The following is a 26,655-nucleotide window of genomic DNA, read 5'->3' as shown; positions in this document are numbered from 1 at the left end:
GTCGTAAAGTTTTGTTTTCAACCGACCCTCATTGTCAATTTTTAGATGTAAGTCAAGATATGAAGCCGACTTAACTGTATCTGTAGTATCCTTTATCTCCAATAGCAGTCGCATCAAATTCCATTATATTAACAATGTTGCGTGAACAAAACAAATAGACATAAAAGGTATAAATGTCCAAAATAGGGGTACAACAGTCAACATTGTGTTATAATCTTAATCACTATGAAAACAAACAAATATGTAACAAAGAAACTAAAAAAAAGGCATATCAAATTTGAAAACCTCATTCATTGCTTCTTTAGTATACGATTTTATTTATCTATGTTAAATCCACCCATTAAGGGTTGAAAGATCTTAAGTAATGGGACCGAATGTGTTGGAAATACATTTACAATAATCACGACAGAACAGTAATGCTTAATATCTTTTTATATCATTAGTAAGAAAAAAATATGTTCAGTATTAATTATAATATCACTGAGATTCAGGTCACTGTTAACATTCCGTACGTGTATGTTAACAGTCTGCAGGTATATTTTAACAGTTTGTAGGTATATGATGATAATGTTCAAGATTATCTGATATTCTGAGTTTACTAGAAGCTGTATGATACATTGATGTCACATGTTCACCATTGACAGTATCGTATGTATTTTGTACTGGCCTGCTATATGTACTTTTTCCATGTGCAAGTCTGTCATACTCTGTGTAAGGTGTTGTATACAATCCATCTATATTCCTGTTACTTGTATCTACATGTACTTTTAAAGTTTTGTTGATTACAGCATACTCATCAAAGGTAATTAAACCACGGACGTGAGATATTTCCGGTTCAGAGTTAACCTGAATATTGCTTGTATCATATTCTGTTGTAGGTGAGCTGACATTTACTGGCTCACACTTCCTGAAACGATATATATGTATTGATGTTAATAGTTATGATTTATTCAGGTTGCCAGTCGAAATTATATGATATAGATATAACACACAATATATCATACTTTTTAAATAATATTTGTTTTAAATTATGCATTCGTACAATTTGGTTTTGTTGGAACGCCTTCAAATCTGATTAGAAAAGTATATGCACTTTGTTTGGCTGTATACAAGGTAAAAGAAAATCTATATTTTGTTTACATGCAGCATACAACAGGAGATACGGCATTTTTTTTGCAAAGACAGAGGATTATATATGTTTGATAAATTCATTTGCTTAAAACTAATTTACCCTTTTCTTTTCAAAATGACGAAAGCAGCTACAGAAATGGTGACAAGAAAAATTCCCAATGCTAATCCAACAGCTAAGCCTGAAAAATATCGCAAATCAAAGAGCATGTCATATCTGAAAAAAAGGTTTAAAGAATCAAAAGTTTACTATATCCTTTAAACATTAAAAAACACATTGCACGGTTGTGTTTCATGAAACATACGTTCGTTATAATATAGGTCCTCAATAGTTGAAATATTTTGGAAGATTGTATCCACTAAAAAATCATTCTAACAGTATTTGTTCTTATCGGAACAACGGTTATAGACTATTTGTTCCAACATGTACAGATTTTTGTGCCATTGCTTATAACCAAGTTTCCGGGGAAATTTGTGTTAGGTGGAACAAATATACCTTGATAATTCTACTACAAAATCAAAATTAAAGTGGAGTATAACTTGTTATTCCCTAATACAAACAACTTTTTTTAACACATTGATATCTGTACCTATCATCGAAACGAGTGTTAACACAGTTGTTTTCAATTCGTTTGATGTTTATGGTCAATTTATTAAGGAATTTGATAAGGGACTTCCCGATCTGAATTTTTCCTTGGAGTTCGGTATTTTTGTCAGAACATTCTGATTTGACATTGTTTATTCGCGATGCTAAATCATATTTGACATATTTTAAAGCTGTTAACATCAGTCCTATTCTTTGAAAAGTGACAAATATGGATTGAAAGAAATTTAAAACATAAAATGTTTCTTTTCTTAACATTCATTCTTCAATATAATTGTTTCAAAGCAGAGCTGTAGAATTTCATACGGAATAATTTTGTGGAAATTATAGTACTTTAAAAAATATTCCTATTTATCTTCTCTCCTATACATTTCTAGGAATACGATTGATAAGAAGTGACCACGTTGAGACCGTATATATCCTATATTAGGTTAGTAGGTGGGGCTTATTTCAACACACGGTTAGTAGTGGTGTTATGTCCCTTTATACAAACAACACGGTGTTTTGACAAATCTTAAAGACGATAAAATTTATAATGAATCATTGAAATAAATTCCTAAAACACATTTAAAGCTCACAATTTGTTATTGTTGACATTTGTGTTTGTATAGACCAATGGAAGTAGGTTCCTAGTACTAACGATATTGAAGACCGTTTATCACTTTTGTATGCCACTAGTCTAAATAGCTCATTTTAAGATATTCGGTAATACAAATTCGTTACATAGTGTGGTAGTGATCTAATACAACATTTATGGGGCCAGTAAATTACATAAGGAATTTAATGACCCCATATATATCGTATTAAGTCACTAGCACATTATGTAACTAATAATGTTGAAGATATAACATATACATAGTCTTCTTTTTTTCTTAGAGTATATTCATTTGGTATAATTTTGCATTTGCTGCAGCAATAATGATTTAAATAGTTATTTCAAATACTGTTTAAAATACATGCTGACCAACTAGTTAGACCAAATATGTCCTTAAGTAATTGATAACCTGGTATAATAAACTCAGGATAATTATACATATTCCGAAAAAAACCATGTTGATATAGAAATGAGATGTGGTAGAATTGCCAGAGAGACATTTATCCACAAGAGTTAAAATAAAGTGCTAGTGAGCAATTATAGGCCATTGTACAGCCTTCAACAATCAGAAAACACCATTTCATATAGTTGTCCATAGATATAGGTAACCATCATGACAAATTTGGAAAATTTGGAAAACCTACGACCTTATTTTTAACAAATCAAATATTACTGACATGAACAAACGACAACCATGTCTATGGGCGCTTATCCTTCCCCTTATCTGGGACATTGAAACCAACTTATTTTATCTGTAAAAATAAGTTGGTTTCAATGTCTTATTTGTATAAAAAGCAATGAATGAAACACACAAATGTGAGAAAGGATTACACTAAAAAAATGAAGTAAAACATTTTAGTCAATGGTAATATTCCGATGAAGAAATACCTATACACAGAAATGAACAAAATGATTTCAGTGGTCAAATTCCGACGGAAAGATTACGGATTGATTTTAAGTAAAGAACGTACGTGTTATTTCATTGTTTAAGGTCCAGAAACAATAAATGGGCTTTGTTGCAGATTTTGCTAAAATTGTGTATACAATATTGGCTCGATGAACTACAACTGAAAATCGATAAAAAAAAATGCATTTATCTCTTTTATTATCTGAAAAATTGCAGATTGATTTCTTTTAATATGGGTGAATATTTGTATAGAAAGCACATAAAATCGTATAAGAGTTACCTTAAAATCTCTAATTCTACTCCATAGAGTTTTCTGAAAAACTCTATGTTATTGACACATAAATTTCTGTCTTAATGATATAATGATATAAAATAATCATATGGTCACCGGTTTCGTTTTTTGTCTAATAATCAACTTGTTACCTTTTTGGTTACGAAAAACGTCAAAAATCAACGTTTTACGGTCTACAACGCGGCGACGATTCGATTATTTCTATGTTTTATTGGGTTTTTTTTTCACAAAGAACACAACTTTGAGTGCTGTATACCGGAAAAACGAAGTCGGTGACCCTTTCTTTATTTTGCATCATTATTACGGAAATTTATGTATCAACAACATATACCTTATTAAGAAAAATCTATGGAGTAAAATTAGAGATATAGCGATTTTAAGACAAATTCTTGAAGGTTTTATGCCGATTTTATGTGCTTTCTTTACAAATGTTCACCAATTTTGTAAAATTTAAATCAGTAATATTTCTAATCATCAATGAGATAAATGAATTATTTTTTCGATTTTCATTTGATGTCCATTGAGCCAGAGTTGTATGAAAAATTTTAATGAAATCTGTAACATATAAAAAAGAAGATGTGGTATAATTGACAATGAGACAACTATCCACAAAAGACCAAAATGACACAGACATTAACAACTATAGGCCTTCAACAATGAGCAAAGCCCATACCGCATAGTCAGCTATAATAGGCCCGATAAGACAATGTAAAACAATTCAAACGAGAAAACTAACGGCCTTATTTATGTAAAAAAATAAACGAAAAACAAATATGTAACACATAAATAAACGACAACCACTGAATTAGGCTCATAGCCCATTGACTGTAACGTTACTTTAAATCAAATTTAATACATTTACCTACCTGTAGTAGCTTCAGAGACTTTACTTTGAGAATTCGTCAAAACGTCTTTCGTCATATTGGACCTGTCTTTAGTTAATATAATATGCTATCATAAGGGTTTTAGAGTATTCATCTATAGAGGGAAATGTATACAAGAATGGCGTACCTAGTTTTTCTTTCTTGTACACAAAAAACGTAAATGCATTCAAAACTAGGTTTTATTTATATATGATGATAGCATGGTATTATATAAATGTAATCAGTGAACTATTCTAGTTTGTCCCAAATTTTAATTGTAAGTTCCTATAATGTAATCCCCCAACGCAAAAGCATATACATGATCTGTATTACGAGGGTTTACGCAAAGAAGTTTCTACACACCACAATGGATACAGGTATTACGCTTACAATAAACATAATGGTATCAGTAATATGAGTAGCCTTTATATAGACTTATTAAGAAGGGATATAGTTACGATACTGTTGTCAGGTCATTTAAAGATTGCATATTTTGGCGTTAATATTGATTCACTTATAGGGTCTTTGCATCTGAACTAAACACATTTATTCAAAAACCAGTTGTTGGCATGACACGGGTTATGTTCTTCTCATAATATGTTATGATGGTATGATACTAAACCCCTAACAGGAAGGATTGTGCCTGATGTTCATATGATGAAATCATAATCTTTCAGTCAGTTTAATTGAAATCTGGAGCTGGCATGTCAGTTAACTGCTAGTAGTCTGTTGTTATTTATATATTATTGTCATTTTGTTTATTTTCTTTGGTTACATCTTCTGACATCAGACTCGGACTTCTCTTGAACTGAATTTTAATGTACGTATTGTTATGCGTTTACTTTTCTACATTGGCTAGAGGTATAGGGGGAGGGTTGAGATCTCACAAACATGTTTAACCCCGCCGTATTTTTGCGCCTGTCCCAAGTCAGGAGCCTCTGGCCTTTGTTAGTCTTATATTATTTTAATTTTAGTTTCTTGTGTACAATTTGGAAATTAGTATGGCGTTCATTATCACTGAACTAGTATATATTTGTTTAGGGGCCAGTTGAAGAACGCCTCCGGGTGCGGGAATTTCTCGCTACATTGAAGACCTGCTGGTGAGCTTCTGCTGTTGTTTTTTTCTATGGTCGGGTTGTTGTCTCTTTGGCACATTCCCCATTTCTATTCTCAATTTTATTTATGTATCCCAACAGAGAAAACCAATAAATAATAATTTAATATGAAAAAAACGTCAAGGGTTTATTTATCAGCGTCTTAATATAATTTTTAGAAACAGAACCAACTACTGATAATTCTGTTTTTAAGTTACTTCAACAGATTCTGGGAATTCATTTTTATTCTTGGTGAAGAATACATACTGTATTATTATTTACACAAAATTGTTATCACTTATCAGTAAAAGTTCAGATCTTGGGAATTGAACTAGAAAAGGTACAACGATTCATACTGCCATACAATAGCAGTATCAAGGTGAGGACCAAAAAAAGAGACGCCTTCAAGATTTCATTTCAAATCCATATCAATAAAATGTCTTCTGAAAGTGTTAATGCATCTTGAATATTTGAGATTAGGAAACTTTTTCTGTGTTATCAATACTTATTGTTCTTTTTAGAACCAGAGAAAAAATGAAATATTTATTTGTTTATAACTTCCATGTACATCAGATATAATTGTCTCTTCAGAAGCTTACAAGTAATACATACATTATTCTATGTTACATACCTGATTGTTCACATGCAAATACCAAAATATCATTACAATCTCTGTAAACTCCACTTTCCCTCGAGTCATCGTTAACATTTCTGAATTTACAGGAAGTAGGTGTTGCTAGTAGCTGGTCATCTGTTGAGGTATGGTTAAATTTACCATGAATGAGTTGTTTTACGATATTACATACTAGTTAGATATAATAAGCCTTATCTTATAAAAAAAAAACCCCGGAGTTGGGCCATATTTGGCCCAAAATTTGTTGATTGTTTTTAAAGGTTACAATGCCTAATTTTTATATGTCAAAATATGATAAACTTTAAAAGTAGTTCAGTACATATTGGATGCCTATAATTAACAACTTCACGAAGGTAATGCGCTTAGTTTTGATTGTATAATATGCCTTATACATGTTAAACCAGCTGAAAATGCGGCTGGGCCCGTATGCATAAAGCATCTTAACTTAAGTGTTACTGAATCTCAGATTTCACGAAGAATTCCCTTAGATAAGTAAAATTCTTCGGTCGTATGCATAAACTAGCTTAAGTGTCCAATTAACTAAGGTATAGTTAAATCGGATTCCTTCTTTAATTACCGTATACTAAATATGTACTCATCCATGTAACAGTTTGTTAAGATTATTTATATTGATTGTTCAATACATACTTTTATTTGAAAGAGCCCAGGGAGCTGGGTTTAGATTGATATTGGAATGTAAAACAATTCTATGATGAGTTTAATTACAACCACTGGGTCGATACCTCAGTGGTGGAGATTTATTTCTCCGAGGGTATCACAAGCCCAGTAGTCAGCACTTCTGTTGAGTATAATTATAAACAGTAAATTAACTGTAAACATAACTTTGAATTTTTGAAATACAAAGAATTTTTTTACCTCGGACATAGATTACATTACCTGTATTTGGCAAAACTTTTAAAAGGACTTTTGGGTCCTCAATGCTCTTCAACTTCGTACTTTATTTGTCCTTTTAACATATTTTGATTCGCGTGCACTGATGAGTCTTTTGTAGACGAAACGCGCGTATGACTTAAATCTAAAATTTCATCCTGGTATCTTTGATGAGTTTATTTAATGCCACTGGGTCGATGCCACTGCTGGTGGAGATTTATTTCCCCGAGGGTATCACACGCTCAGTAGTCAGCAATTCTGTGTTGACTTGAGCTATCACTGATATGTTCATAATTATAAAATTAATTAACTGTTAACAAAACTTCGAATTTTTGAAATACTCAGGTTTTTCTACTTCAGGAATAGATTACCTTACAGGTATTTGGCAAAACTTTTAGGAATTTTTGGTCCTCAATGCTCTTCAACTTCGTAATTTATTTAGCCTTATTAACATTTTGTGATTCGAGTGTCACTGATGAGTCTTTTGTGGACGAAACACGCGTCTGGAGTTAATATAAAATGTTAATCCTGGTATCTATGATGAGTTTATTTTCAATTGTACGTAACATAACACAATGTTAAAACAGGTGTCCGTTTTGATCGATGAGCATGGGAAGAAAGAAAATATTTGTTATCCAAAACTTTCCCCTAACTTCATCTTCTAATTTATCTTTCATGCATATGGATGTAATATTTTCTGGTGACAACAAAATGTTTAAAACTCCCTCCCTACATTTTTCTTTGGGGTTTAAAAAAATCTGTTTCGATTTGAAATAAACATTTTTATCGCTTCCCGTTTACAACAAAAAAGGGGTAGGAATACTTTTTTATAGTTCGAAAATCTTCACTGAACACATTATTAGATTTACATGTTTACAATAAGGTATTATCAACGAAAGGGAGGTCCACGCCCCTTGAAATCCACAACTGGATAGGTCTTGAAACCTTCGATTTTGTCCCTGTAAGTGAAACAAATTTGAGGGAGATTTGCACTCCATCTTCAGAATAAAACTAAATGATTGAAAATTCAAATGACGCCAACCCACTCCCTTCCCTACCCTTAAACATAAACACAGAAAATAGTGTTTTGCATGCCCGAAGTTTATCATAATTATCTTCCTTCCTTCATACTGTTCTTTTATACTAACGGTTACAAATGAAAAATACGACTGTACCAATTTTATTTAAAAAAAGGCCGTGTCTAAACCTCGATGTGTCGATGTCGAAGGGACCGGCCCTAAGTATTCGACCCATCCCAGGTCGAGTGAGTCGTCAATATTTGGAATGCATGAAATACGGTATGAAATTTGTGTAAACTAAATACAATGAACAGTGTGCCTTTTTTTATTGTGAAACTTTATGGTTGTGTATCTATTCTCCATTGTTGGTCCTCATAATAATTAAACACGTATTCAACTACAGATACAAATCATGCACAAATAAATTTAAAAGTCTACACAAATATTTACAAAGGTCAGTTAACATAAACATGTCATTTTAAATGTTATACAAAGAATTTTGTTTATTCAGCTTTATTCTCTTTTGAAAACGATTAGGTTACATAAAAAATGTATCCGATTTGAATTTTCATCATTAGATCTGTTTATTTTGAAAGTTGTTACTTTCGAACTTCGAGACATCGGGGTCAATTACATTACTTTTACATCGACAGGATTATAAAATTTACCCGACTTAACCGAGAATTCGAATCAACCAAGTTCGACTCATCAGAGGTAATCATGCATTGATCAAATGGGATTTTTGATTGGACCGAGAAATTACTTCGACTCATCCGAGTTTTTGACACAACCGTGTTCGACACAACGAGGATCGACTGTATTTATCTTTGCTTTATATCCGTCAGCTTTTGTTCGATCACTTTTCAGAACTTCTAGAACTAGCTTAGTGTGAAATTCCGGGGCCACTAAATGTAGTGAAATTCTTTAGTTTATAGATAACGTCCTTTCAAAATTAATATAAAAGTACCTTCTTTATAGAATGTTTTTGAATATTTTCTCCGAAAAATTGATGACCACATTGGTGCTGTTTTCCAACCTCTGTCCGGTGCTCGTCCTATTTTACTGCATGCACTGTAACTGGTGCCAGGTAAATAACTCATATGTTTAATACAAATCGCGGCAGCATTCGTTTGTGGTTCGTTGTTTTCAAAATATTTTCCATTTACTAAAAGTGTACAAGATATTCAGTGGTTAATAATGTGCACACGTAACTAGATATGGATAATTGTATTCTGCATGAAAAAGAATGCCATAAATGTTTTAAAGCTCCGAACTATATTAAAGAATATATTGATTATTCGTCTTGCATTCCCTTTTCATGACTTAGAAATTATTAAGAAAACTTAAGTTTGACATCAGATGAATTTGGCTGTGACGTTTATGTCTGTTTCAGGTATAATGCATCATTGGCTTTCAAATATTCAGTGTTTAGCGTACATATATAAGTACAGTATAACTAAGCTGATGAGGGTAAATCCCGAAAAGCATTTCAGACACACGAAGTCTATAACGTGTTGCTTTTATTTATGTTAAAGAAAATGCATCTTTTCAAATTCTTTAAAGTATCATGTTTAGGCATATCAACGACTGCTTTTATCTCATATATATTCATTGCAAATATTGCCTTCTTCTGCTTCTACTTTTTAGTGACCGCCGTCAACACGTTGAAGTTTATGTCACTAGTACTGCGCATTGCTTTGTGGAGACGTATATACAGTGAAAAGTTTAACATTTTATGATTAAAAACAAAAATTGATTATAACATTTATACATAGTGGTAGTGCACATTTTTATTTAATTATTTATATATTAAGATAAAACTATTTACACATGATGAATTTACTGACTACGTAGGTGTAGGTTGATATGGCTGTTTTGAACGACTCTATAGAGTCGCTCATAACAATACTCAGAGGAAGGCTGTTCCAGTTTTTAATTGTTCGTGGAAAGAAAGATTGTTGGCGTATTTGTGTTCTGCAGGATGGAATCTGATATGAGAGTGTGTGCATGTTCCGGGACTGTCTGAGCGGTTGTATAAGTCTGTCTGTTTTTGTGATGGCGATCAGGTGGTATGAAATTTTATAGAACAGGACAAGGCGTGCATCAGTTCTTCTGTATGCTAGGTCTCTCCATTTTAGGTGATCAATCATGTCACTAACACTTGATGTGTTTCTATGTCGGTTAGTGACAAACCTAGCAGCCCTTCGTTGTACCTTTTCTAGTTTGTTCATATCCTCAGTAAAGTAAGGATCCCAAACTGAACAGGCATATTCAAGTGATGATCTGACTAAAGATTAATATGCCTGTTCCTTTATTGAGGTGGAACTGATGTTAAGGTTCCTTCTTAGAAAACTTAGTGTACTGTTAGCCTTATTACAGATGGTGTTTATGTGACTTTGCCATTTTAGGTCTGATTGTATTGTCACGCCTAAGTATTTTGCTTTGTTCAATAACATGGCCGTGTAGAGTGTAATTATAAGTAATTGGATTTTTATTTAGACTGATGGACATAACATTACACTTGTCAGGATGAAAAGCCATTGTCCAAGTATGTTCCCAGATGCCTAGTGTGTTTAGATCTTTTTGTAGGGTCTCTCAGTCGCTGTTAGATTTTATAACAAGGTAAGCAATAGTGTCGTCTGCGAAAAGGCGTATGGTGGAATATAGCTCAACTGGTATATCATTAATATAAAATAGAAACAGACTTGGGCCCAGAACAGATCCTTGAGGCACTCCTGACTTCACAGGGACATAGCCTGAGTCTCACCCTCTAGGATAACTGCTTGGGTACGACATGATAAAAAGCCCTGTATCCATGCATTTGTTTTCCCCTGTATCCCATAGTAATTTAGTTTGTGTGATAATATGGGGACGCAATCCCCTATTACAGTAGAAAATTCAATAAAAAAATAAAAAAAAAAAAAAATCGGGAAAATTTCCCGAATTTTTCATTATACTAATGAACTCAAAATCGTTCAATTTTTTTTTTGTCGCGTTTTTGAATTTCCGGATCTGCGCAGAAATCTACTTCCGTTTCCCGGTCTTGTTTACATGAGACTTTGAATAAAATGTATATTTATCAGTCTAAGAAAGGAACTAATACTAATTCATTTAAAAAAAAAAATGTTTGTTATTAAAAAAAAACGTTACCTGATGATAGCGTTTCTTTGTGTACATTGAATATGACGTCATAACTTAAATAACGTCACAACTAAAATCCCTAACAACAGAACCAACATCGGAAACGTTACGGTATTTTTAACATTGTTGATCATTGTTGATTTTAAAAAAATCATAGACTTCGTCCCCATTCACAGGTAATGCCTGCCTCATATTAAGTTATGACTGACTTTATCAAAAGCTTTTAGAAAAGTCCATTATGAGTACTGTTTGTTTTGAAGTTTCAATATTTTTAGTGACATCATCTATAAATTCCAAAAGCTGAGTTTCACAAGATTTATTTTTTCGAAAGCCGTGTTGAAGGGGATACAGGATGTAATGGTTGTCTGCGTGTGTCATGATTGCGCTAACTACAACATGTTCAATAATTTTGCAACATATGTATGTTAAAGAAATAGGCCTATAATTCTCTGGATTATATTTGGACCCTTTTTTAAAGATGGGAGAAACATGTGCAGTACGCTTATCAGTGGGGACTTCGCCAGTGTCTAGTGATTTCTGATATATGATGCACAGTTTAGGTGAAATTTCATGTGCTAACTCCTTAAGGAGGCGTGGCTAAAGTTCGCCTTAACCCGAAGGAAAGCTTCATATAAACTCTGACATGAAATTGAAATATGTAAGACACACTTACTGGGACTGTCATTATATAGCTGTCTTGTTTCTCTATTACATCATTTATCTACGACTCGACATAAGTAGTATCGACATTTTACAAAGTCTTATGACACCAGTTGCGCCCCTTGATTAGCTGACTTGTCACTGTTATGAACCACAGTTTAAATTCGAAATCAGTTAAATCAATCTCCATTCCATGGAATTAAAATATTTTGTATCAATGATTCTGATTGGATGATAGTTAGCGTAAAATTCTTTATCTCCTTGTCAGTAACTAAGGAAGCCGACATTTTGAATTGCTGAATGTATTGACATGTAATTTCTACAATAATAAGCAAAAAAAACTCACATGTTTCGTCTAAAAATCTTCTTTTTTTCAAACTTTATTACATTCTGAAGCGGCACAGAAGCCAGAAAACGCCCGGTGTTTATGTTTGACGCCGGAAGCATACCTATGATGTCACCTAGTGTACGGACCAAAGAAGATAACATCTTTTCGCGGATTTTTCTTTAAGGAATGAAATAAAAAATGTGGTGCACACTGTTGAATAACCCGCTACGCGCGTTATTCAGTGTGCACCAAATTTTTTATGTTATTTCTTCATAGACACAAAAAATATTACAGTCATTTCTTATAATTTAATTCTAAATTCCATTTTGAACCGTAGAAAACCATAAAAACGTTGCTGACGTCACGGTCACATGACTAAATTATGTCTATGGTCTGATAACAAAATAACGTCAGCCAATCAGAAGACGCGTTACATCCAAAATTAAATTATACTGAAATAATGATTGAAATTTATTTTATCCGCGTCGCTAGGTAAACTAAATTTGCGACAGTAAAACTACCGATGGACGTCCTTAAAGCTTCAAATACAATACAGTTATCTCTTAAATAACACTTCCCGTTACCTTGAATTTATCGCACTTTAAACCATAAAAATGTTCTGATGATACTATGGTCCCTTCTTTGGATTATCTCATTATGTTATATACATCTTCATATAGGCTGCATATCAAAGGATCTTTGACATAATGATAAGAATACGAATTGTAGTTCACATGGGCGACGTTTAATGAATTTACATCCCAGCTCATTTTTTCTACCAGAGGTGATCTGAGCCGGATCACCCTACCAGATCACCCCAGCTTGAATTTCTTTTTTTTTCATGCTTTTCTTTGTTCTATAACATTTTAGCGGGAATGCCAAATCCACAATAAAACTTAGAATTATTTATACGGAAAAGTCTAACTATCAAAATTAATGTAGAAAAAAATCCAGTGTCTATGTTGAGATTCGACCTTTATCATATTATAGACCCACGATTTGTGTTAATTAAACATATTTAAACATTGTGTCTAAGGCTCATAAAAGGTATTAATACTATTATATCGTAATATATAAAGTATATTATAACCGTTTTGTGGCGTTCTAAAATAAATTTTACCAAGCGTAAATGTTTTTTTTTTATCTAATCTTGAACGGCTGGGATGTAAAATAGTTATCGGACTTGGTGTGTCAGAGTCAGATAACCCTCTGGCCTCCGGCCATCGAGATGATCTTACACTGACACACTGCGTCCTCATGGGATAACTATTACAGACAAAATAGTTTGTAAAACTCTACTCACCACATACATTGTTAATATCGTAGCTTGCATCGCAAGAAACGGAAATAAGCAGGCCTCTTTTATAATATAGTCCACCATTATTAGAACACGTTGTTTTCACGCAGTTCTCTTTACTTTCATCAAGTATGTGTACCGATGCTAAAACAAAATGTTGAATTATTGAAAACGTTAATCTTAATTAATTATAACAAAACATTATTTCAATAAAGTTTAACACGAATAATAAAATGTACAGTTATCCTTCTTTTACACTACTATTTAAACATCATTGCATTTAAACATGTATACAGAGTGTATACAAGAACAGCGTTCTCCTTGATTTTCATGTTTTGCAGATTTTGTGTCTTATACTAGTATATTAGGAAAATTATAAATATTTATGCATATTTAAGCTAATTTCAAATCTCGCTGCTGAAACAAGGTTTTTTTTTACAGTGGTACCAAAGTTTTCAACTGGTCTTATTCTTCAATTTAGGCTCGAAAGTATCAAGATTTATATAAAACGGGCGTTCTACGTTTTAGCCTAGAAATCGTTCGTTTGCGCCAATGTTTCGTTCTCACACATTTTTCAAGGTTATACGTTATACGTCAAAATGTGCAAAAACAATTATTTGTTCCAATCTAGAAATTTATCTGGGCAACCATAGTATTCTGCATGATAAAAAAACTTACTATACTCTATTTTGGGACGCGCTGGTAATGCCTGCCAAGGTAAAAGAAGGAAAACAATGCGTCGAATGAAAAACAGTGAAAAACATGCAAACCAGATCCTAAATTTGACTAATTTTGTACCTGACTGTTACAAATTTAGACAATATATGAAACGGACGAAAATACGTTTCGATACACTGAAAGTGTACTAAAATAATGGGGGACATGCCTCATGTGTTGCAAGACCGAATTCATCCATAGAAATGTAAACTGTTTCATAGCTAATGTGACTGATTTTGCAGGATATTTTTTTTTTATAATGAGCGATTCAGTCTGGTGTAGTCTTTGTTTATGTTAGTACACGGTATATCTGTTACGATTAAAGGATGTGGAAGTGGGTAGGCAAATGCTTGCAATAATCTATGTCGATATAATTCTGAACTTCTTTCTTAACACCATATCTCAGAAATTGTCAGCATGGCGTTCCTTAAAAAGTAGACTTATACTGAATATACAAGAAATTGTGGCTGTACCTGTTTGCTTACGCTATAAGGAAAATGTGATGTGTTGACAAGAGGCTGAAGATATTACAGCATACAATACTTATAGTCTTAAGCCCCAAGCACACGTTACCGGATAAAGGGAACAGACTCCGAACAGATAACATTTTTTCAGTCTTTTCATGTCCGTGAGAGGTCCGTCCATATCCGTTTTATTTACGTTTTAGCCGTCGACGTCCGTTCTGCCCGGAATTTTGAACAGACGTCCTACAGATGAAGGGACTGTTGTACGGTACTCGTCCGTTTCGTTTCCGTTTTGTATCCGTTACTTGTCCGTTATACATCCATTGGAGTTCCGGTAGACTAATTCAACAACGGACTTCTAACAGATAAACGGTTGCAAAACGGACATTTATAATGGAAGGATTTCGGACGAAAACGGATACGTACTAAATGTAGTAGTAGGGACGGATCAATTTTAGTCCCCCCAAAAACGCAGGGCGCTAGGGCGCTGACGTCATATGCCCATGCCCCGCCCCCAATATGATATATGGGCATATACTAGCCCTAATGTCGTCAGCGGAAGTAAGGAAGGTCATGACGAGGTGCGACCATGAGTCATCAGGATGCAAGATCGGGGCATGACTCACTTCATGAGTTATCAGGATGCAAGATCAGGACATGTCTCACTACATGACAATACCATGATGTACGTATGAAAATCCGAGAAGTATTTTTTCTGTTCGTTATGATGTTTTATGCAACCACAAAAACGCAAGGCGCTAAGGCGCTGACGTCATATGAACAGTATGACTCACGTAGATCTTTGCCAATTCTAGTATGAAGGGCTATATATCAAAACGGAAGCACCAGATGTCGGATTATGACTCTTGGACCACCATATGATGAATTTCATATATGGAAAGCGACCACAATACCCTATGACCATATATGGAAATTATGACCAAATTTGGTAAGAACCTTATTTTCACTCAAAATAAACATACATGACCATATATGGAAATCGACAAAACAACCTATGACCATATATGGAAATCATGACCAAATTTGGTAAAAACCTTATTTCCGTTGAAAAATCAAAATAAAATACATGACCATATATGGAAACCGACAAGATACCCTATGATCATATATGGAAATGATGACCAAATTTGGAAAAAAACTTTTATTTTCACTCAAAAATCAAAATAAACATAAATGACCATATATGGACAGCAGGTCACGTGATCGTATCGAGGAACGTTAACTCTGGTACAAAACAAGGGAAGCAACTCTGTATATATATCTCTCGTGGAGTGACAATTCAACGAGGCAAGGTCACGTGATCGTATCGAGGAACTCTGATACAAAAAGGGTAGCAACTCTTCATGATGTGAACATCAATCACCGATTAATCGTATCGTGTTCGGGGCAAATAGAAAAAATACCAACGCAGATGTCAGTTTCATATATATTTATTAAATTCATTCGTACAATGCAAGCAGTTTGTCGTCGTTACTCATCATGTCTCTAGACGAAAAATCTTTCACAATGTCTTCCATGCTAATGTTTCTATATCTCATCTTCACGAAATGTACACAATAGAGTCCGCACGTATCGGATGATCCCGGTTGCACTTGAGTCGTACTGAATCTGTATTGAGGTCCATTGGCGATGAGCACGTTCCTGAAGCGACGAAGGTAATACTCCGGAGAACGTCCGAGTGAATCGAAAAATTCGACGGGTCCCTCTCGCGGGAAGTGGAAGAGTTGCTTCCATTTTTTGTATCAGAGTTCCTCGATACGATCACGTGACCTTGCCTCGTTGAATTGTCACCCCACGAGATATATATATACAGAGTTGCTTCCCTTGTTTTGTACCAGAGGTAACGTTCCTCGATACGATCACGTGACCTGCTGTCCATATATGAAAATAAAAGTTTTTTTCCAAATTTGGTCATCATTTCCATATATGATCATAGGGTATCTGGTCGGTTTCCATATATGGTCATGTATTTTATTTTGATTTTTCAACGGAAATAAGGTTTTTACCAAATTTGGTCATGATTTCCATATATGGTCATAGGTTGTTTTGTCGATTTCCATATATGGTCATGTATGTTTATTTTGAGTGAAAATAAGGTTCTTACCAAATTTGGTCATAATTTCCATATATGGTTATAGCGTATTGTGGTCGCTTTCCATATATGGAATTCATCATATGGTGGCCCAAGAGTCATAATCCGACATCTGGTGCTTCCGTTTTGATATATAGCCCTTCATGCTAGAATTGGCAAAGATCTACGTGAGTCATACTGTTCATATGACGTCAGCGCCTTAGCGCCTTGCGTTTTTGTGGTTGCATAAAACATCATAACGAACAGAAAAAATACTTCTCGGATTTTCATACGTACATCATGGTATTGTCATGTAGTGAGACATGTCCTGATCTTGCATCCTGATAACTCATGAAGTGAGTCATGCCCCGATCTTGCATCCTGATGACTCATGGTCGCACCTCGTCATGACCTTCCTTACTTCCGCTGACGACATTAGGGCTAGTATATGCCCATATATCATATTGGGGGCGGGGCATGGGCATATGACGTCAGCGCCCTAGCGCCCTGCGTTTTTGGGGGGACTAAAACTGATCCGTCCCTACTACTAAATGTAAAACGGATACATGCCAATCAAACATTTTGCGTCAGAAATGCCAATTATTGGTTTGTCAGATTTCTTGAGTGACACGAGTGTTTATTATTCAAGATGGATCGAGGAGTAATAGTTCTGTACGTCTTCACTGTCAATCAGGTCTTATTCGGGCAAGACTGTTCCTTAATGTTGCAAATATAAACTTACCAGCTATCGAAATGAAAAGACAGGATTTGTGGACAATTAAGATCATGGAATGGTCCTGAAAGACGACGCATGTTTTATCTATACTAGAACACACCCGTGATATCGCGGGTCCGTGACTGAATTAAAGTATATAATTATGCGCAAGCATTATTTTAGTATTAGTATTGTCATCTGATAAAGTCATGCCGATTATAAGATACACAGTTTTCTATGCTTTCAAATCTTTCTGTTTGAACCCGTCGAACTGGAACTTATCAATTATTGGTAATATTAATTATTTGGAAAACAAAAGGTCCTGGAATGGAGTATTTTTTTAATCCACAGCATTGTCCTATATTAGTTATAAATAAAGTTGAATTCTTTGACTCGCTGTTTTACGTCATGCCCGCTAACAAATTGAAAACTGTACCTATACACCTTATTTTTAGTCCAGATTTTTAGTATTCGTATTGTTATCCTAGAAAGTCTTACTGATTAAAATACTACAATAGGTAACAATTCGACAATTTAGTAGTATCAACCCTGTGATTGTGACCCGTGTATATAGCATATTAATCCTGAATACACCGTTTGTTGGTGCGCCTGTCAGATGCGGAACGTACAGATAAGGTAATAGGTAACAGGTGAATATACTATTGGTATCGGTATCGGACTCGACCCGGAACTTCTTAATTATTGGCAATATTAATTACGTGGAAAACAAAAGGGCCTGGAGTAATGTAATTTTTTATCTACACCTTAGTACTATATTAGTTATATATAAAGTTGAATTCTTTGATTCGTCGTTTTTACGTGATGACGGCTGACAATATGGACCTCGTAATTTTAGTATTATAGATACTAGTAACCAACACATGACCGAACTTATGCAGGAGGATCGGCAGTCCTTTGTACACTATTCTCGAATGCCCCTTTTAATTTTCCATTTATATTGTTCAACGGTTTCATCCAGTACGCTTCTGTTAGGTGTCCGTTTTATGTGGTTCTCGTCCGTTGGATGTACATTAGACATTCGTTCTGTCCGGTACGTCTCCGTTTCTCGTACGTTGTATATCATGTGTGATTGTTTCGCGTTCGTTTTTTGTTTGGTTTTGTCAGGGCACCAATGGATTCCCAACGGATAAAACCTTTGTCAACGGAAACAAAATTTCATCAGTTCGAGCTATCCCGTAAGGTGTGACCACAGCTTGATGCATGTTTTTTTATAAGTTGCTATGAGCTTTGAACTAGCTGTCAGAAACTGCTGAAATCTGTTTTGAAGGAAGTATAAATACCCGGTCACGTCCGGTCTTTATTTAAAACAAATCTGTTTTGTATCGATCTGATAAAAAAAGCCCTTTACAACAGATGTTTATAGTTATTTCTAATGTTGGACTGATGCACCAATGTTCCAGTTTTACTTGAACTTGGATGGCCAGATGTCTCATTTGCACTCATAACACATCTTGTTATTTAGATATTGGAGAGGGTTGCACCTTCAAACTCTTTTAACCCGAAACAGTCTGTATGTACCTGTCCCAGTCTGTATGTACCTGTCCCAAATCCGGAGTTCAGTGGTTGTCGTTGGTTCGTGTCCATCATATTTGTTGTCATTTGTTTTGTAATAAATAAAACCATTCGTTTTCGCATTTAAATTATTTCATATTTTTCATGTCGATGCATTTTATAGCCAATTATGTGTTGTGTGTTTTTCTCACTGTTGAAGGTTGTACAGTTGTCTATAACTTACGTACATCCCCTGTATTTCAACTTTGGTAGATAGTTGTCTCATAGGCAATTATACTACATCTTTTTATTTTTATATTGAGTGTTTTTTAAATCAATAGAAATTAGCTCAATCTATGGAAAATTTTACACTTGTATATGTGACCTAAACCCCTCTCATGGTAGGATGTGTTTACATTGCGTCTTATCTGATGGAAAAGTGGCAGTTTATTTTCCATCGAGCTTAGAAATACACAGTATTATTTTTTTTTCCTTTTTCATTTTGTGAAAAATCAAGCTGCACTTTTTATAAGTAACACATTTACAACTTACTTAAAGTTTGAAATACAACATTACCGCCGATTCCTGGACTTTTACTGTATTGAGAGTTTCTAAATCTTGATAGACATATACATTCTGGTCTCTAGACATAAAAAAAAAATTTAAATAACGTTGGTTAAATAATTTGCTGAAATGCTCTTATTCAAAATTCACCTGTTCACCGTACATAAAAGAGAGGCGAATGATATCAGAGGGACATTCAAACTCATAAATCGAAAATAAACTGACAACGCCTTGGTCAAACAAGAAAAAGACAATCAGACAAGCAATAGTACACAAAACACAAAACAAAAATACTAAAAACCAAGCAACACGAACTCCACAAAAACTGGGTGTTATCTCGGGTGCTCCGGAAAGGTATGCAGAACCTGCTTCACATATGGCACCCGTCGTGTTGTTCGTGTTAGTCGAACAAACCCGGTAAAAAGTATAATTCGGTAGGTCACATTCAGTAAGGGGACGGTATTGTAGTTATGACATTAGGAACGTATCTGCTATCATCTGAGAAACGGATATTCCATAACGGTCAACCAACTCGTGATATCGTCTGGATTTTCTTTTAAAATATGCGACAGCAACCGTATTATAAAAGAAACAATCAAAATGTTAAGGACATTACACATTTGTCACATTCAATATTGTGAACAACAGACTCTAATGACTTTATTTGGTTTATCCCCAAACAAATAGTGTGACTTAAACAGATATAGTAATCGGATTAATGGTTCCATAATTTTGTTATTCCTATTATCCTGTTTTTGAACTAAAATTATAACTGTTAACATTTTTACTGTTAATATAAGTACATTAACCTATGGACTTATATCCTCTCAAGCACACTCAAAATGAGAAGATATCCAAAGTGAAGATTATTTTCCCTTTATCTCAAAATAAGTACAAATTACAAATAATAAGTCTATTTTTCCCTACCAGAATATTAATTCTTTATGGAAAACATCGCAATATTAAGTTACAGTTTTGTAGGCATGTTTTATTAATTTCTGTACTAAATATCTGTCTTTTCAAAGAAATACTGGATAAAAATGTAACATAATTTTACCTTATATGAAAAAAATGATATTTCTTGACTTTGACAATGATGCTGGCAGGCTCCTAATGTTTCTGTATTGTACACATGTGTGTGTGAATACGAAGTCAAATCATGGCTACCTTTAGGTAAAGAAGATAAAGAACAATAGTATATATATATATATATATGAATTAAGTACTTATTGGTAAATATATAAAAGTATAAAAATGTAGATACATTATATCAACATTCAAAGAATATCTCAAAGTTATATCTATACTATTAAACGAGAAGACCTCATTTTTGGTGTCGCTTCTCTTCTTTCCACAATAAATTAATCAACACGCCTCTGTGTCCTATAGGTACAGTGCATAGTCGCATTTGTCATCCATTCATATGATTATTCAGATTGAGTTATTTTGGGAGAAAAACGAGAAAAAAAGCATCCGGATATTGTCCCGTCACTGGACGAAATTTTAAGTCTGATTAGACTTCCGGTTTGCGTTTTCTGTATACTGTATTTTAAGAATTCTATCTGCTATCATTTTCAAGCTTACTATCCACGGCGGTCACATAATTTATTAAATAGAGAGGGTCTGTTTACTATATGAATGACCACCATGGATCGATTAGTAAACTTAAAATTGAAAGTAAATACACTATATTTATATAGTAATGAATGTTCATAATGACCACCATGGATCGATTAGTAAACTTAAAATTGAAAGTAAATACACTATATTTATATAGTAATGAATGTTCATAATATACAGATTTATATAAGCGTTAAAATTATTCATTGAACTTTTGATACCTTTTCTGAAATTCTCCAGTTATTAAATCTTTTACAAGAAGATGTGGTATGATAGCCATGTTGAGACAACTCTCCACAAGAGACCAAAATGATACAGAAATTAACAACTATAGTTCACCGTACGACCTTCAACAATGAGCAAATCCCATACCGCATAATCAGCTTTAAAAGGCCCTGAACTGACAAGGTAACACAATCCAAACCAGAAAACTAGCGGCCTTATTGATGTACAAAAAATTGAACGAAATACAAATATGTAACACATAAACAAACGACAACCACTGAATTACAGGCTCCTTACTTAAATGTTCATAACATACTCAATGTATTATGTTCATATTGAAATTGATAGAAAACCAAAAATTGGGAATTTTGGAAATAAAGGAGGAGGGATATAAAAAAAACATTTTCCTGCCCCCACATCCCCAATAACCTATGACTTATGATACTTTTGCTGAAATTCCCCACTAAATGTATTATGTTCATATTGAAATTGATAGAAAACCAAAATTGGGAATTTTAGAAATAAAGGAGGAGGGATAAAAAAAAAAAAAACACATTTTCCTGTCCCCAATAACCTTTGACTTATGATACTTTTGCTGAAATTCTCCAGTCATTCAATATTTTACATAATTCTTCCAACAACACTTTACATACTATAAACTACGCTCTGAATGCCCGCGATTTCGCGGGTGTGTTCTAGTTATGTTGAAAATGAGACACTAACCATATTGTGATATGACTACTTTTTGCAGTGTGCCAATGTGGGACAAAGAAAAAGGACTTAAACATTCCATTATTATCATCCTATCAATTTGTTTTACGCACAAACATAAACATTTCTTATCGTCCCTTTCTCCTCTGGGATTTGAAAGTATTATAATGTTTAAATGGCTACGACGGCCAACGACGAACGACAGACTCAATTGATGAAAAAAGTTGACTCGGAACTTTGAGCCAGGTTTATCATAAAGCACTTTATCAACTATTGGTATATCACTGGGGTAAAGCTGATGACCGTAACTGCATTCACGGTCATCCCAAGATGTCGGATGAAAAATTAGGTCAGTTTCTGTATTGTCTGTTAAAGTGTTTCTATATCATTTTCTTTACAAATCATACATTGAAACGATGAAAATTTATAAAAGATTCACACGGAAATCACTAATTACTACAGAGAAATGTGCATGAAATAGGAATTTCGATTTGAAAAAATCGTGAAGATGACCGTAAATCACAATCTTGATGACCGTAATAGAAACAGCGATTCATAACAAGGCTGACAGTAATTGGTTTTAAGATGACCGTAATTTGTAAATGATGACCGTAACTTTTAAAGGATGACCCTCAATTCTAAGAAATATCCGTATTTATATAACTACCTTTTTGTATCAAATGATAAATCGTGTTGGTATAAACATATTAATATGAGAGTATTATCCTATAGGTGGAAGAAAATAAGACGTGCTTCACATGCAAAGTTTACCATATGTATCTTTTTTACGGTAGAGGGTTTAATTTTTAAAATGAATTTGCAAAAAGACATGCAAATAAACAGGTAGGGAAAACATGCTACAAAAGCGCGATAAAATGACACCTTACAAGTATAATGAAAAAAATGCGGTGCACAGCCTCCAACTGCACGACAAAAGTTTTTTTTAAATCAGAGGTTAAGCTTTTTCTACATCCAACTTATAGATACCCATGTCGTCGACTTGATATCTTATTGTTTTTCATTACTATGTAATAGATAAATTGAAAACTTATGCAAATGGTGTTTTTAAAATAAAACACTTCGTAATTGAGAAGAAAATTGTCGTTGTATTTGTTTCTAATAACTTTTAAAAATTTTGTCACTATAGTAAACATTACAGTAAACATTTATCGCCTTCTCTAACAAAGAGCTTCGATTCTTTTGTTCTATTTCAAGAGTGTTTCCGCCTGCATATATCAAGACAAATTAAGATTTTAATCTACTTGCTCTGGAACCATACACATGGGCTCGATTACCGAATATCCATATGTATTACTAATGTTTTTTATGCTCCATTAATTAGCATAATGTTTTTCTGGTCTGTGCGTACGTTCGTCCGTTCGTCTGTTTGTTTGTCCGTTTGTCCAGCTTCAAGTTAAATCAACTTGAAACTTAGTACACATTTTCCCTATGGTATGATCTTTTTAATTCTAATGCCAAATAACAGTTTCATCCCATTTTCACAGTCCACTAAACATAGAAAATGATAGTGTAGATGAGGAATCCGTGTACCAGGGACACATTCATGTTTCTTCAAATTTTCGTCGTATCGCTGTCAATTTGTGTTAAAATTTTAACGTCGTTATCAATAAATATTTCATTGTTTACGAGAAATATGCAATTTACTATCATTGTCATAAATCCCAACTACTGTCAATTATATTATAGTTTAAAAAAAAGAAATTTATGAAACATATTTATATCCGCCAACCGAGCCCCTATTGAGATCGACAAACTCAACAAAGAGCTTTCGATACAATTACGGATATTTCTTAGAATTGACGGTCATCCTATAAAAGTTACGGTCGTCCTATATAAATTACAGTCAGTCTTTACAAATTACGGTCATCCTTTACAAGTTACGGTCATCTTTTTACCAATCACGGTCATCCTTGTTATATGTTACGGTCATCTTGAAAATATTTTGATTATGATTTACGGTCATCTTCACGATTTTTTCAAATCGAATTTCCCGTTTCATGCACATTTCTCGGAAGTAATTAGTGATTTCCGAGTGATTCTTTTATTAATTTTCATCGTTTCAATGTATGATTTGTAAAGAAAATGATATAGAAACACTTTAACAGACAATACAGAAACTGACCTAATTTTTCATCCGACATCTTGGGATGACCGTGAATGCAGTTACGGTCATCAGCTTTACCCCAGTGTATATATAGCACGCAATTTACTGAATGACAACTTAAATCACTAATACGGTATGACTATAAATATATCTGTATATGACAGATACTGAACATAACATTTTAAAATGTTTCATCCATATATAATATATATAAATCTGCAGAAATTATGTCACCTAGATTTTCAATCCAAGAAGTCTTAAACTTTGCCTCCGGAAGCCAAACTTCCATACGGTTACTTGATACATAGTGCTGCTTCAAGATAGTAACATTACTTTCTATCACTGATAGTTGCATTTTACATGTTTCTATTGCTTGATTCCATGTTCCGTGATAAAATTTTAATCCAAGCGTGCCTAAAAAATATATTGAATGTATAATTTCTAAATTCTCTACATGAGATTTGAGATATCATATAAAATGTCAAGATTGACAGACCAATAAAGAGGTCGAACTTTGAATTAAGAAAATTTGATGTGAGATTGGGACCGTACTTAAGTCGTAAGCTAGTTACATAATATGAAATTGCATTACATTATTGTTTATGGTCATGCCAATTCTTTTTATAAACATGTATATATTCGAATTAAAGTCTCACCGTAGTTATAGATAGTAACACTTAGTAAAATAATGGTCCAGTCTGATGTCAACATTGTCACCCTGTAAAAGTAATGATAATGTTGTTAAACGTACAATGTATTTCATTTCTATATCTATCTATGAACAGATATAGACTCGAGGCAGAGCAATGCAGCATCTACAATGATTATATTATTACTTTCTTACTATTTAGAATCTAAATGAAATTGGTTTTTTTTTTAGAAAATAATGGTAAACCTTCTTCTATCACAAGTGTTACTTGTTTGTCAGCCAATGCTAAATCAATGGGGACATAGACTTTTGTTAAAGTATCTTACTAGGTTTGTCATGATGAATTTGAACAAGTTTTGGTGAAATGTATCATCTTGATTTCTGTTATAGGCATGCTTAGTTAATCAGTGAAGTGACAAATCAGGAAAGGGGGCTTATTTTACAAGTACGATTTAAATGGACCGTCAGTACCTTTATCTTACTCTTTGCCCGGTCGTAGCCATTTTCCATGGTGCGGTTTTAAAAAAATGGAAAGAAAACTTCATGTTGATTTTTTCGTTCAAATTTTTATCTCCAAGCTGATGGGTAACAAGGAAATTACTCGACAAAATGTATAATTTAAAAAAATATATATAGTTCTCTAACTCTTGATTTTGGTATTTAATGAAGGTTTAAGTGCTAATTCATTCGGTAAAACAATATTTGTTTTTCTATTTAACCTAATTGCTTTCGTTTTCACTCAGTTTTAAGAATATGCACACTGAGTGGTAACAACATATGTATATTTACTACATTGTCTCGCTACATTGAAGACCTGTTGGTGACCCTCTGCTGTTGTTTTTTATTTGGTCGGGTTGTTGTCTCTTTGACACATTCCCCATTTCCATTCTCAATTTTATTACAATGAGTTAATCAGTTTGACAATATGAATTAAAACTGCAATGTTTTTAATGAAAGGTGATGCATTTTCCCACATTTTAATAAAAGTGTCTATTAGAAATTTACATTTAAAACTTCTCACATAAACTTGACAGAGGTTTCTAAGATTGAAACAGTGACTTCGTACATTCTTTCGTAGACCCTGTATAATATATATATAAAGGCAAATGGACATTAAAACGGAACGGCACCACTTTTTATAAATATATACCATTATATTGGGGCAAACTGAATACTAATCAAAGTAGTGAAATAAAAAAGAATAGACAATTAAACAAAAATACGTGTTACTTACACTTTACAAAATGTAGAATAATGCAATACTTATGTGAGCAAGCTATTAAATACGGAGACTGGCAAAACAAACCAATCATTATTATCAATTTACACTGCAAGATTCAATGCAAATAAATGTATTATTATATACCTAAAATCTAACAAATGGTGTACTCACTCGTATATGTCTATTAAGTCATTCAAATGAAAACTGGTTTTCAATTTTCTGATAAGATAAAGTCAGATTTCTGTATCTAAAATTATCCCAACATTGTTAATTTGCATAGTTTCAATGATATGTCTATTTCAAAGGTAATTTTCCCATTTCTGTAATGAATGAGGAAGTTTATATACGGTATGGTATTGAAACCATAGCACTATTAGATTAGGTCGGGTAAAAAATAAATGTTTATACGACAGAAACCCAACAACACAAATAATCAACAGACATCTTCCGGTCAAAATACAGCATTTATCAATAGACAGTATGGCAATTAAAATAGTCAGCCCTTAAGAACAGGAACTCTTTTAAAAAAAGAAGAAGAAGAAGCAGGAGTGTTGTTTGTATCAAGAAATTTAAAATGGCAATATGT

General features: G+C 33.5%; 1 protein-coding gene across 1 annotated transcript; it reads right to left on the bottom strand.

Moving 5' to 3' along the window:
- Positions 1-414: 414 nt before the first annotated feature.
- LOC143054083 (uncharacterized) lies at positions 415-26,268 on the bottom strand. The gene is made up of 10 exons (XM_076226967.1): positions 26,241-26,268; positions 24,855-24,916; positions 20,575-20,684; positions 19,506-19,596; positions 13,460-13,597; positions 8,995-9,192; positions 6,115-6,234; positions 4,393-4,458; positions 1,232-1,310; positions 415-907 (listed from the first exon to the last, which is right to left on the bottom strand). Exons 2-10 carry the CDS (start codon positions 24,907-24,909, stop codon positions 541-543), a joined length of 1,224 nt encoding a protein of 407 aa, XP_076083082.1. The 5' UTR covers positions 24,910-24,916; positions 26,241-26,268; the 3' UTR covers positions 415-540.
- Positions 26,269-26,655: the final 387 nt, after the last annotated feature.

The sequence above is a fragment of the Mytilus galloprovincialis genome, chromosome 12 (assembly GCF_965363235.1).
Source record: "Mytilus galloprovincialis chromosome 12, xbMytGall1.hap1.1, whole genome shotgun sequence".
Taxonomy (NCBI): Eukaryota; Metazoa; Mollusca; class Bivalvia; order Mytilida; family Mytilidae; genus Mytilus; species Mytilus galloprovincialis.
Note: the sequence above shows the minus strand (reverse complement) of the source record. Positions and strands in the feature narration are given on the sequence as shown.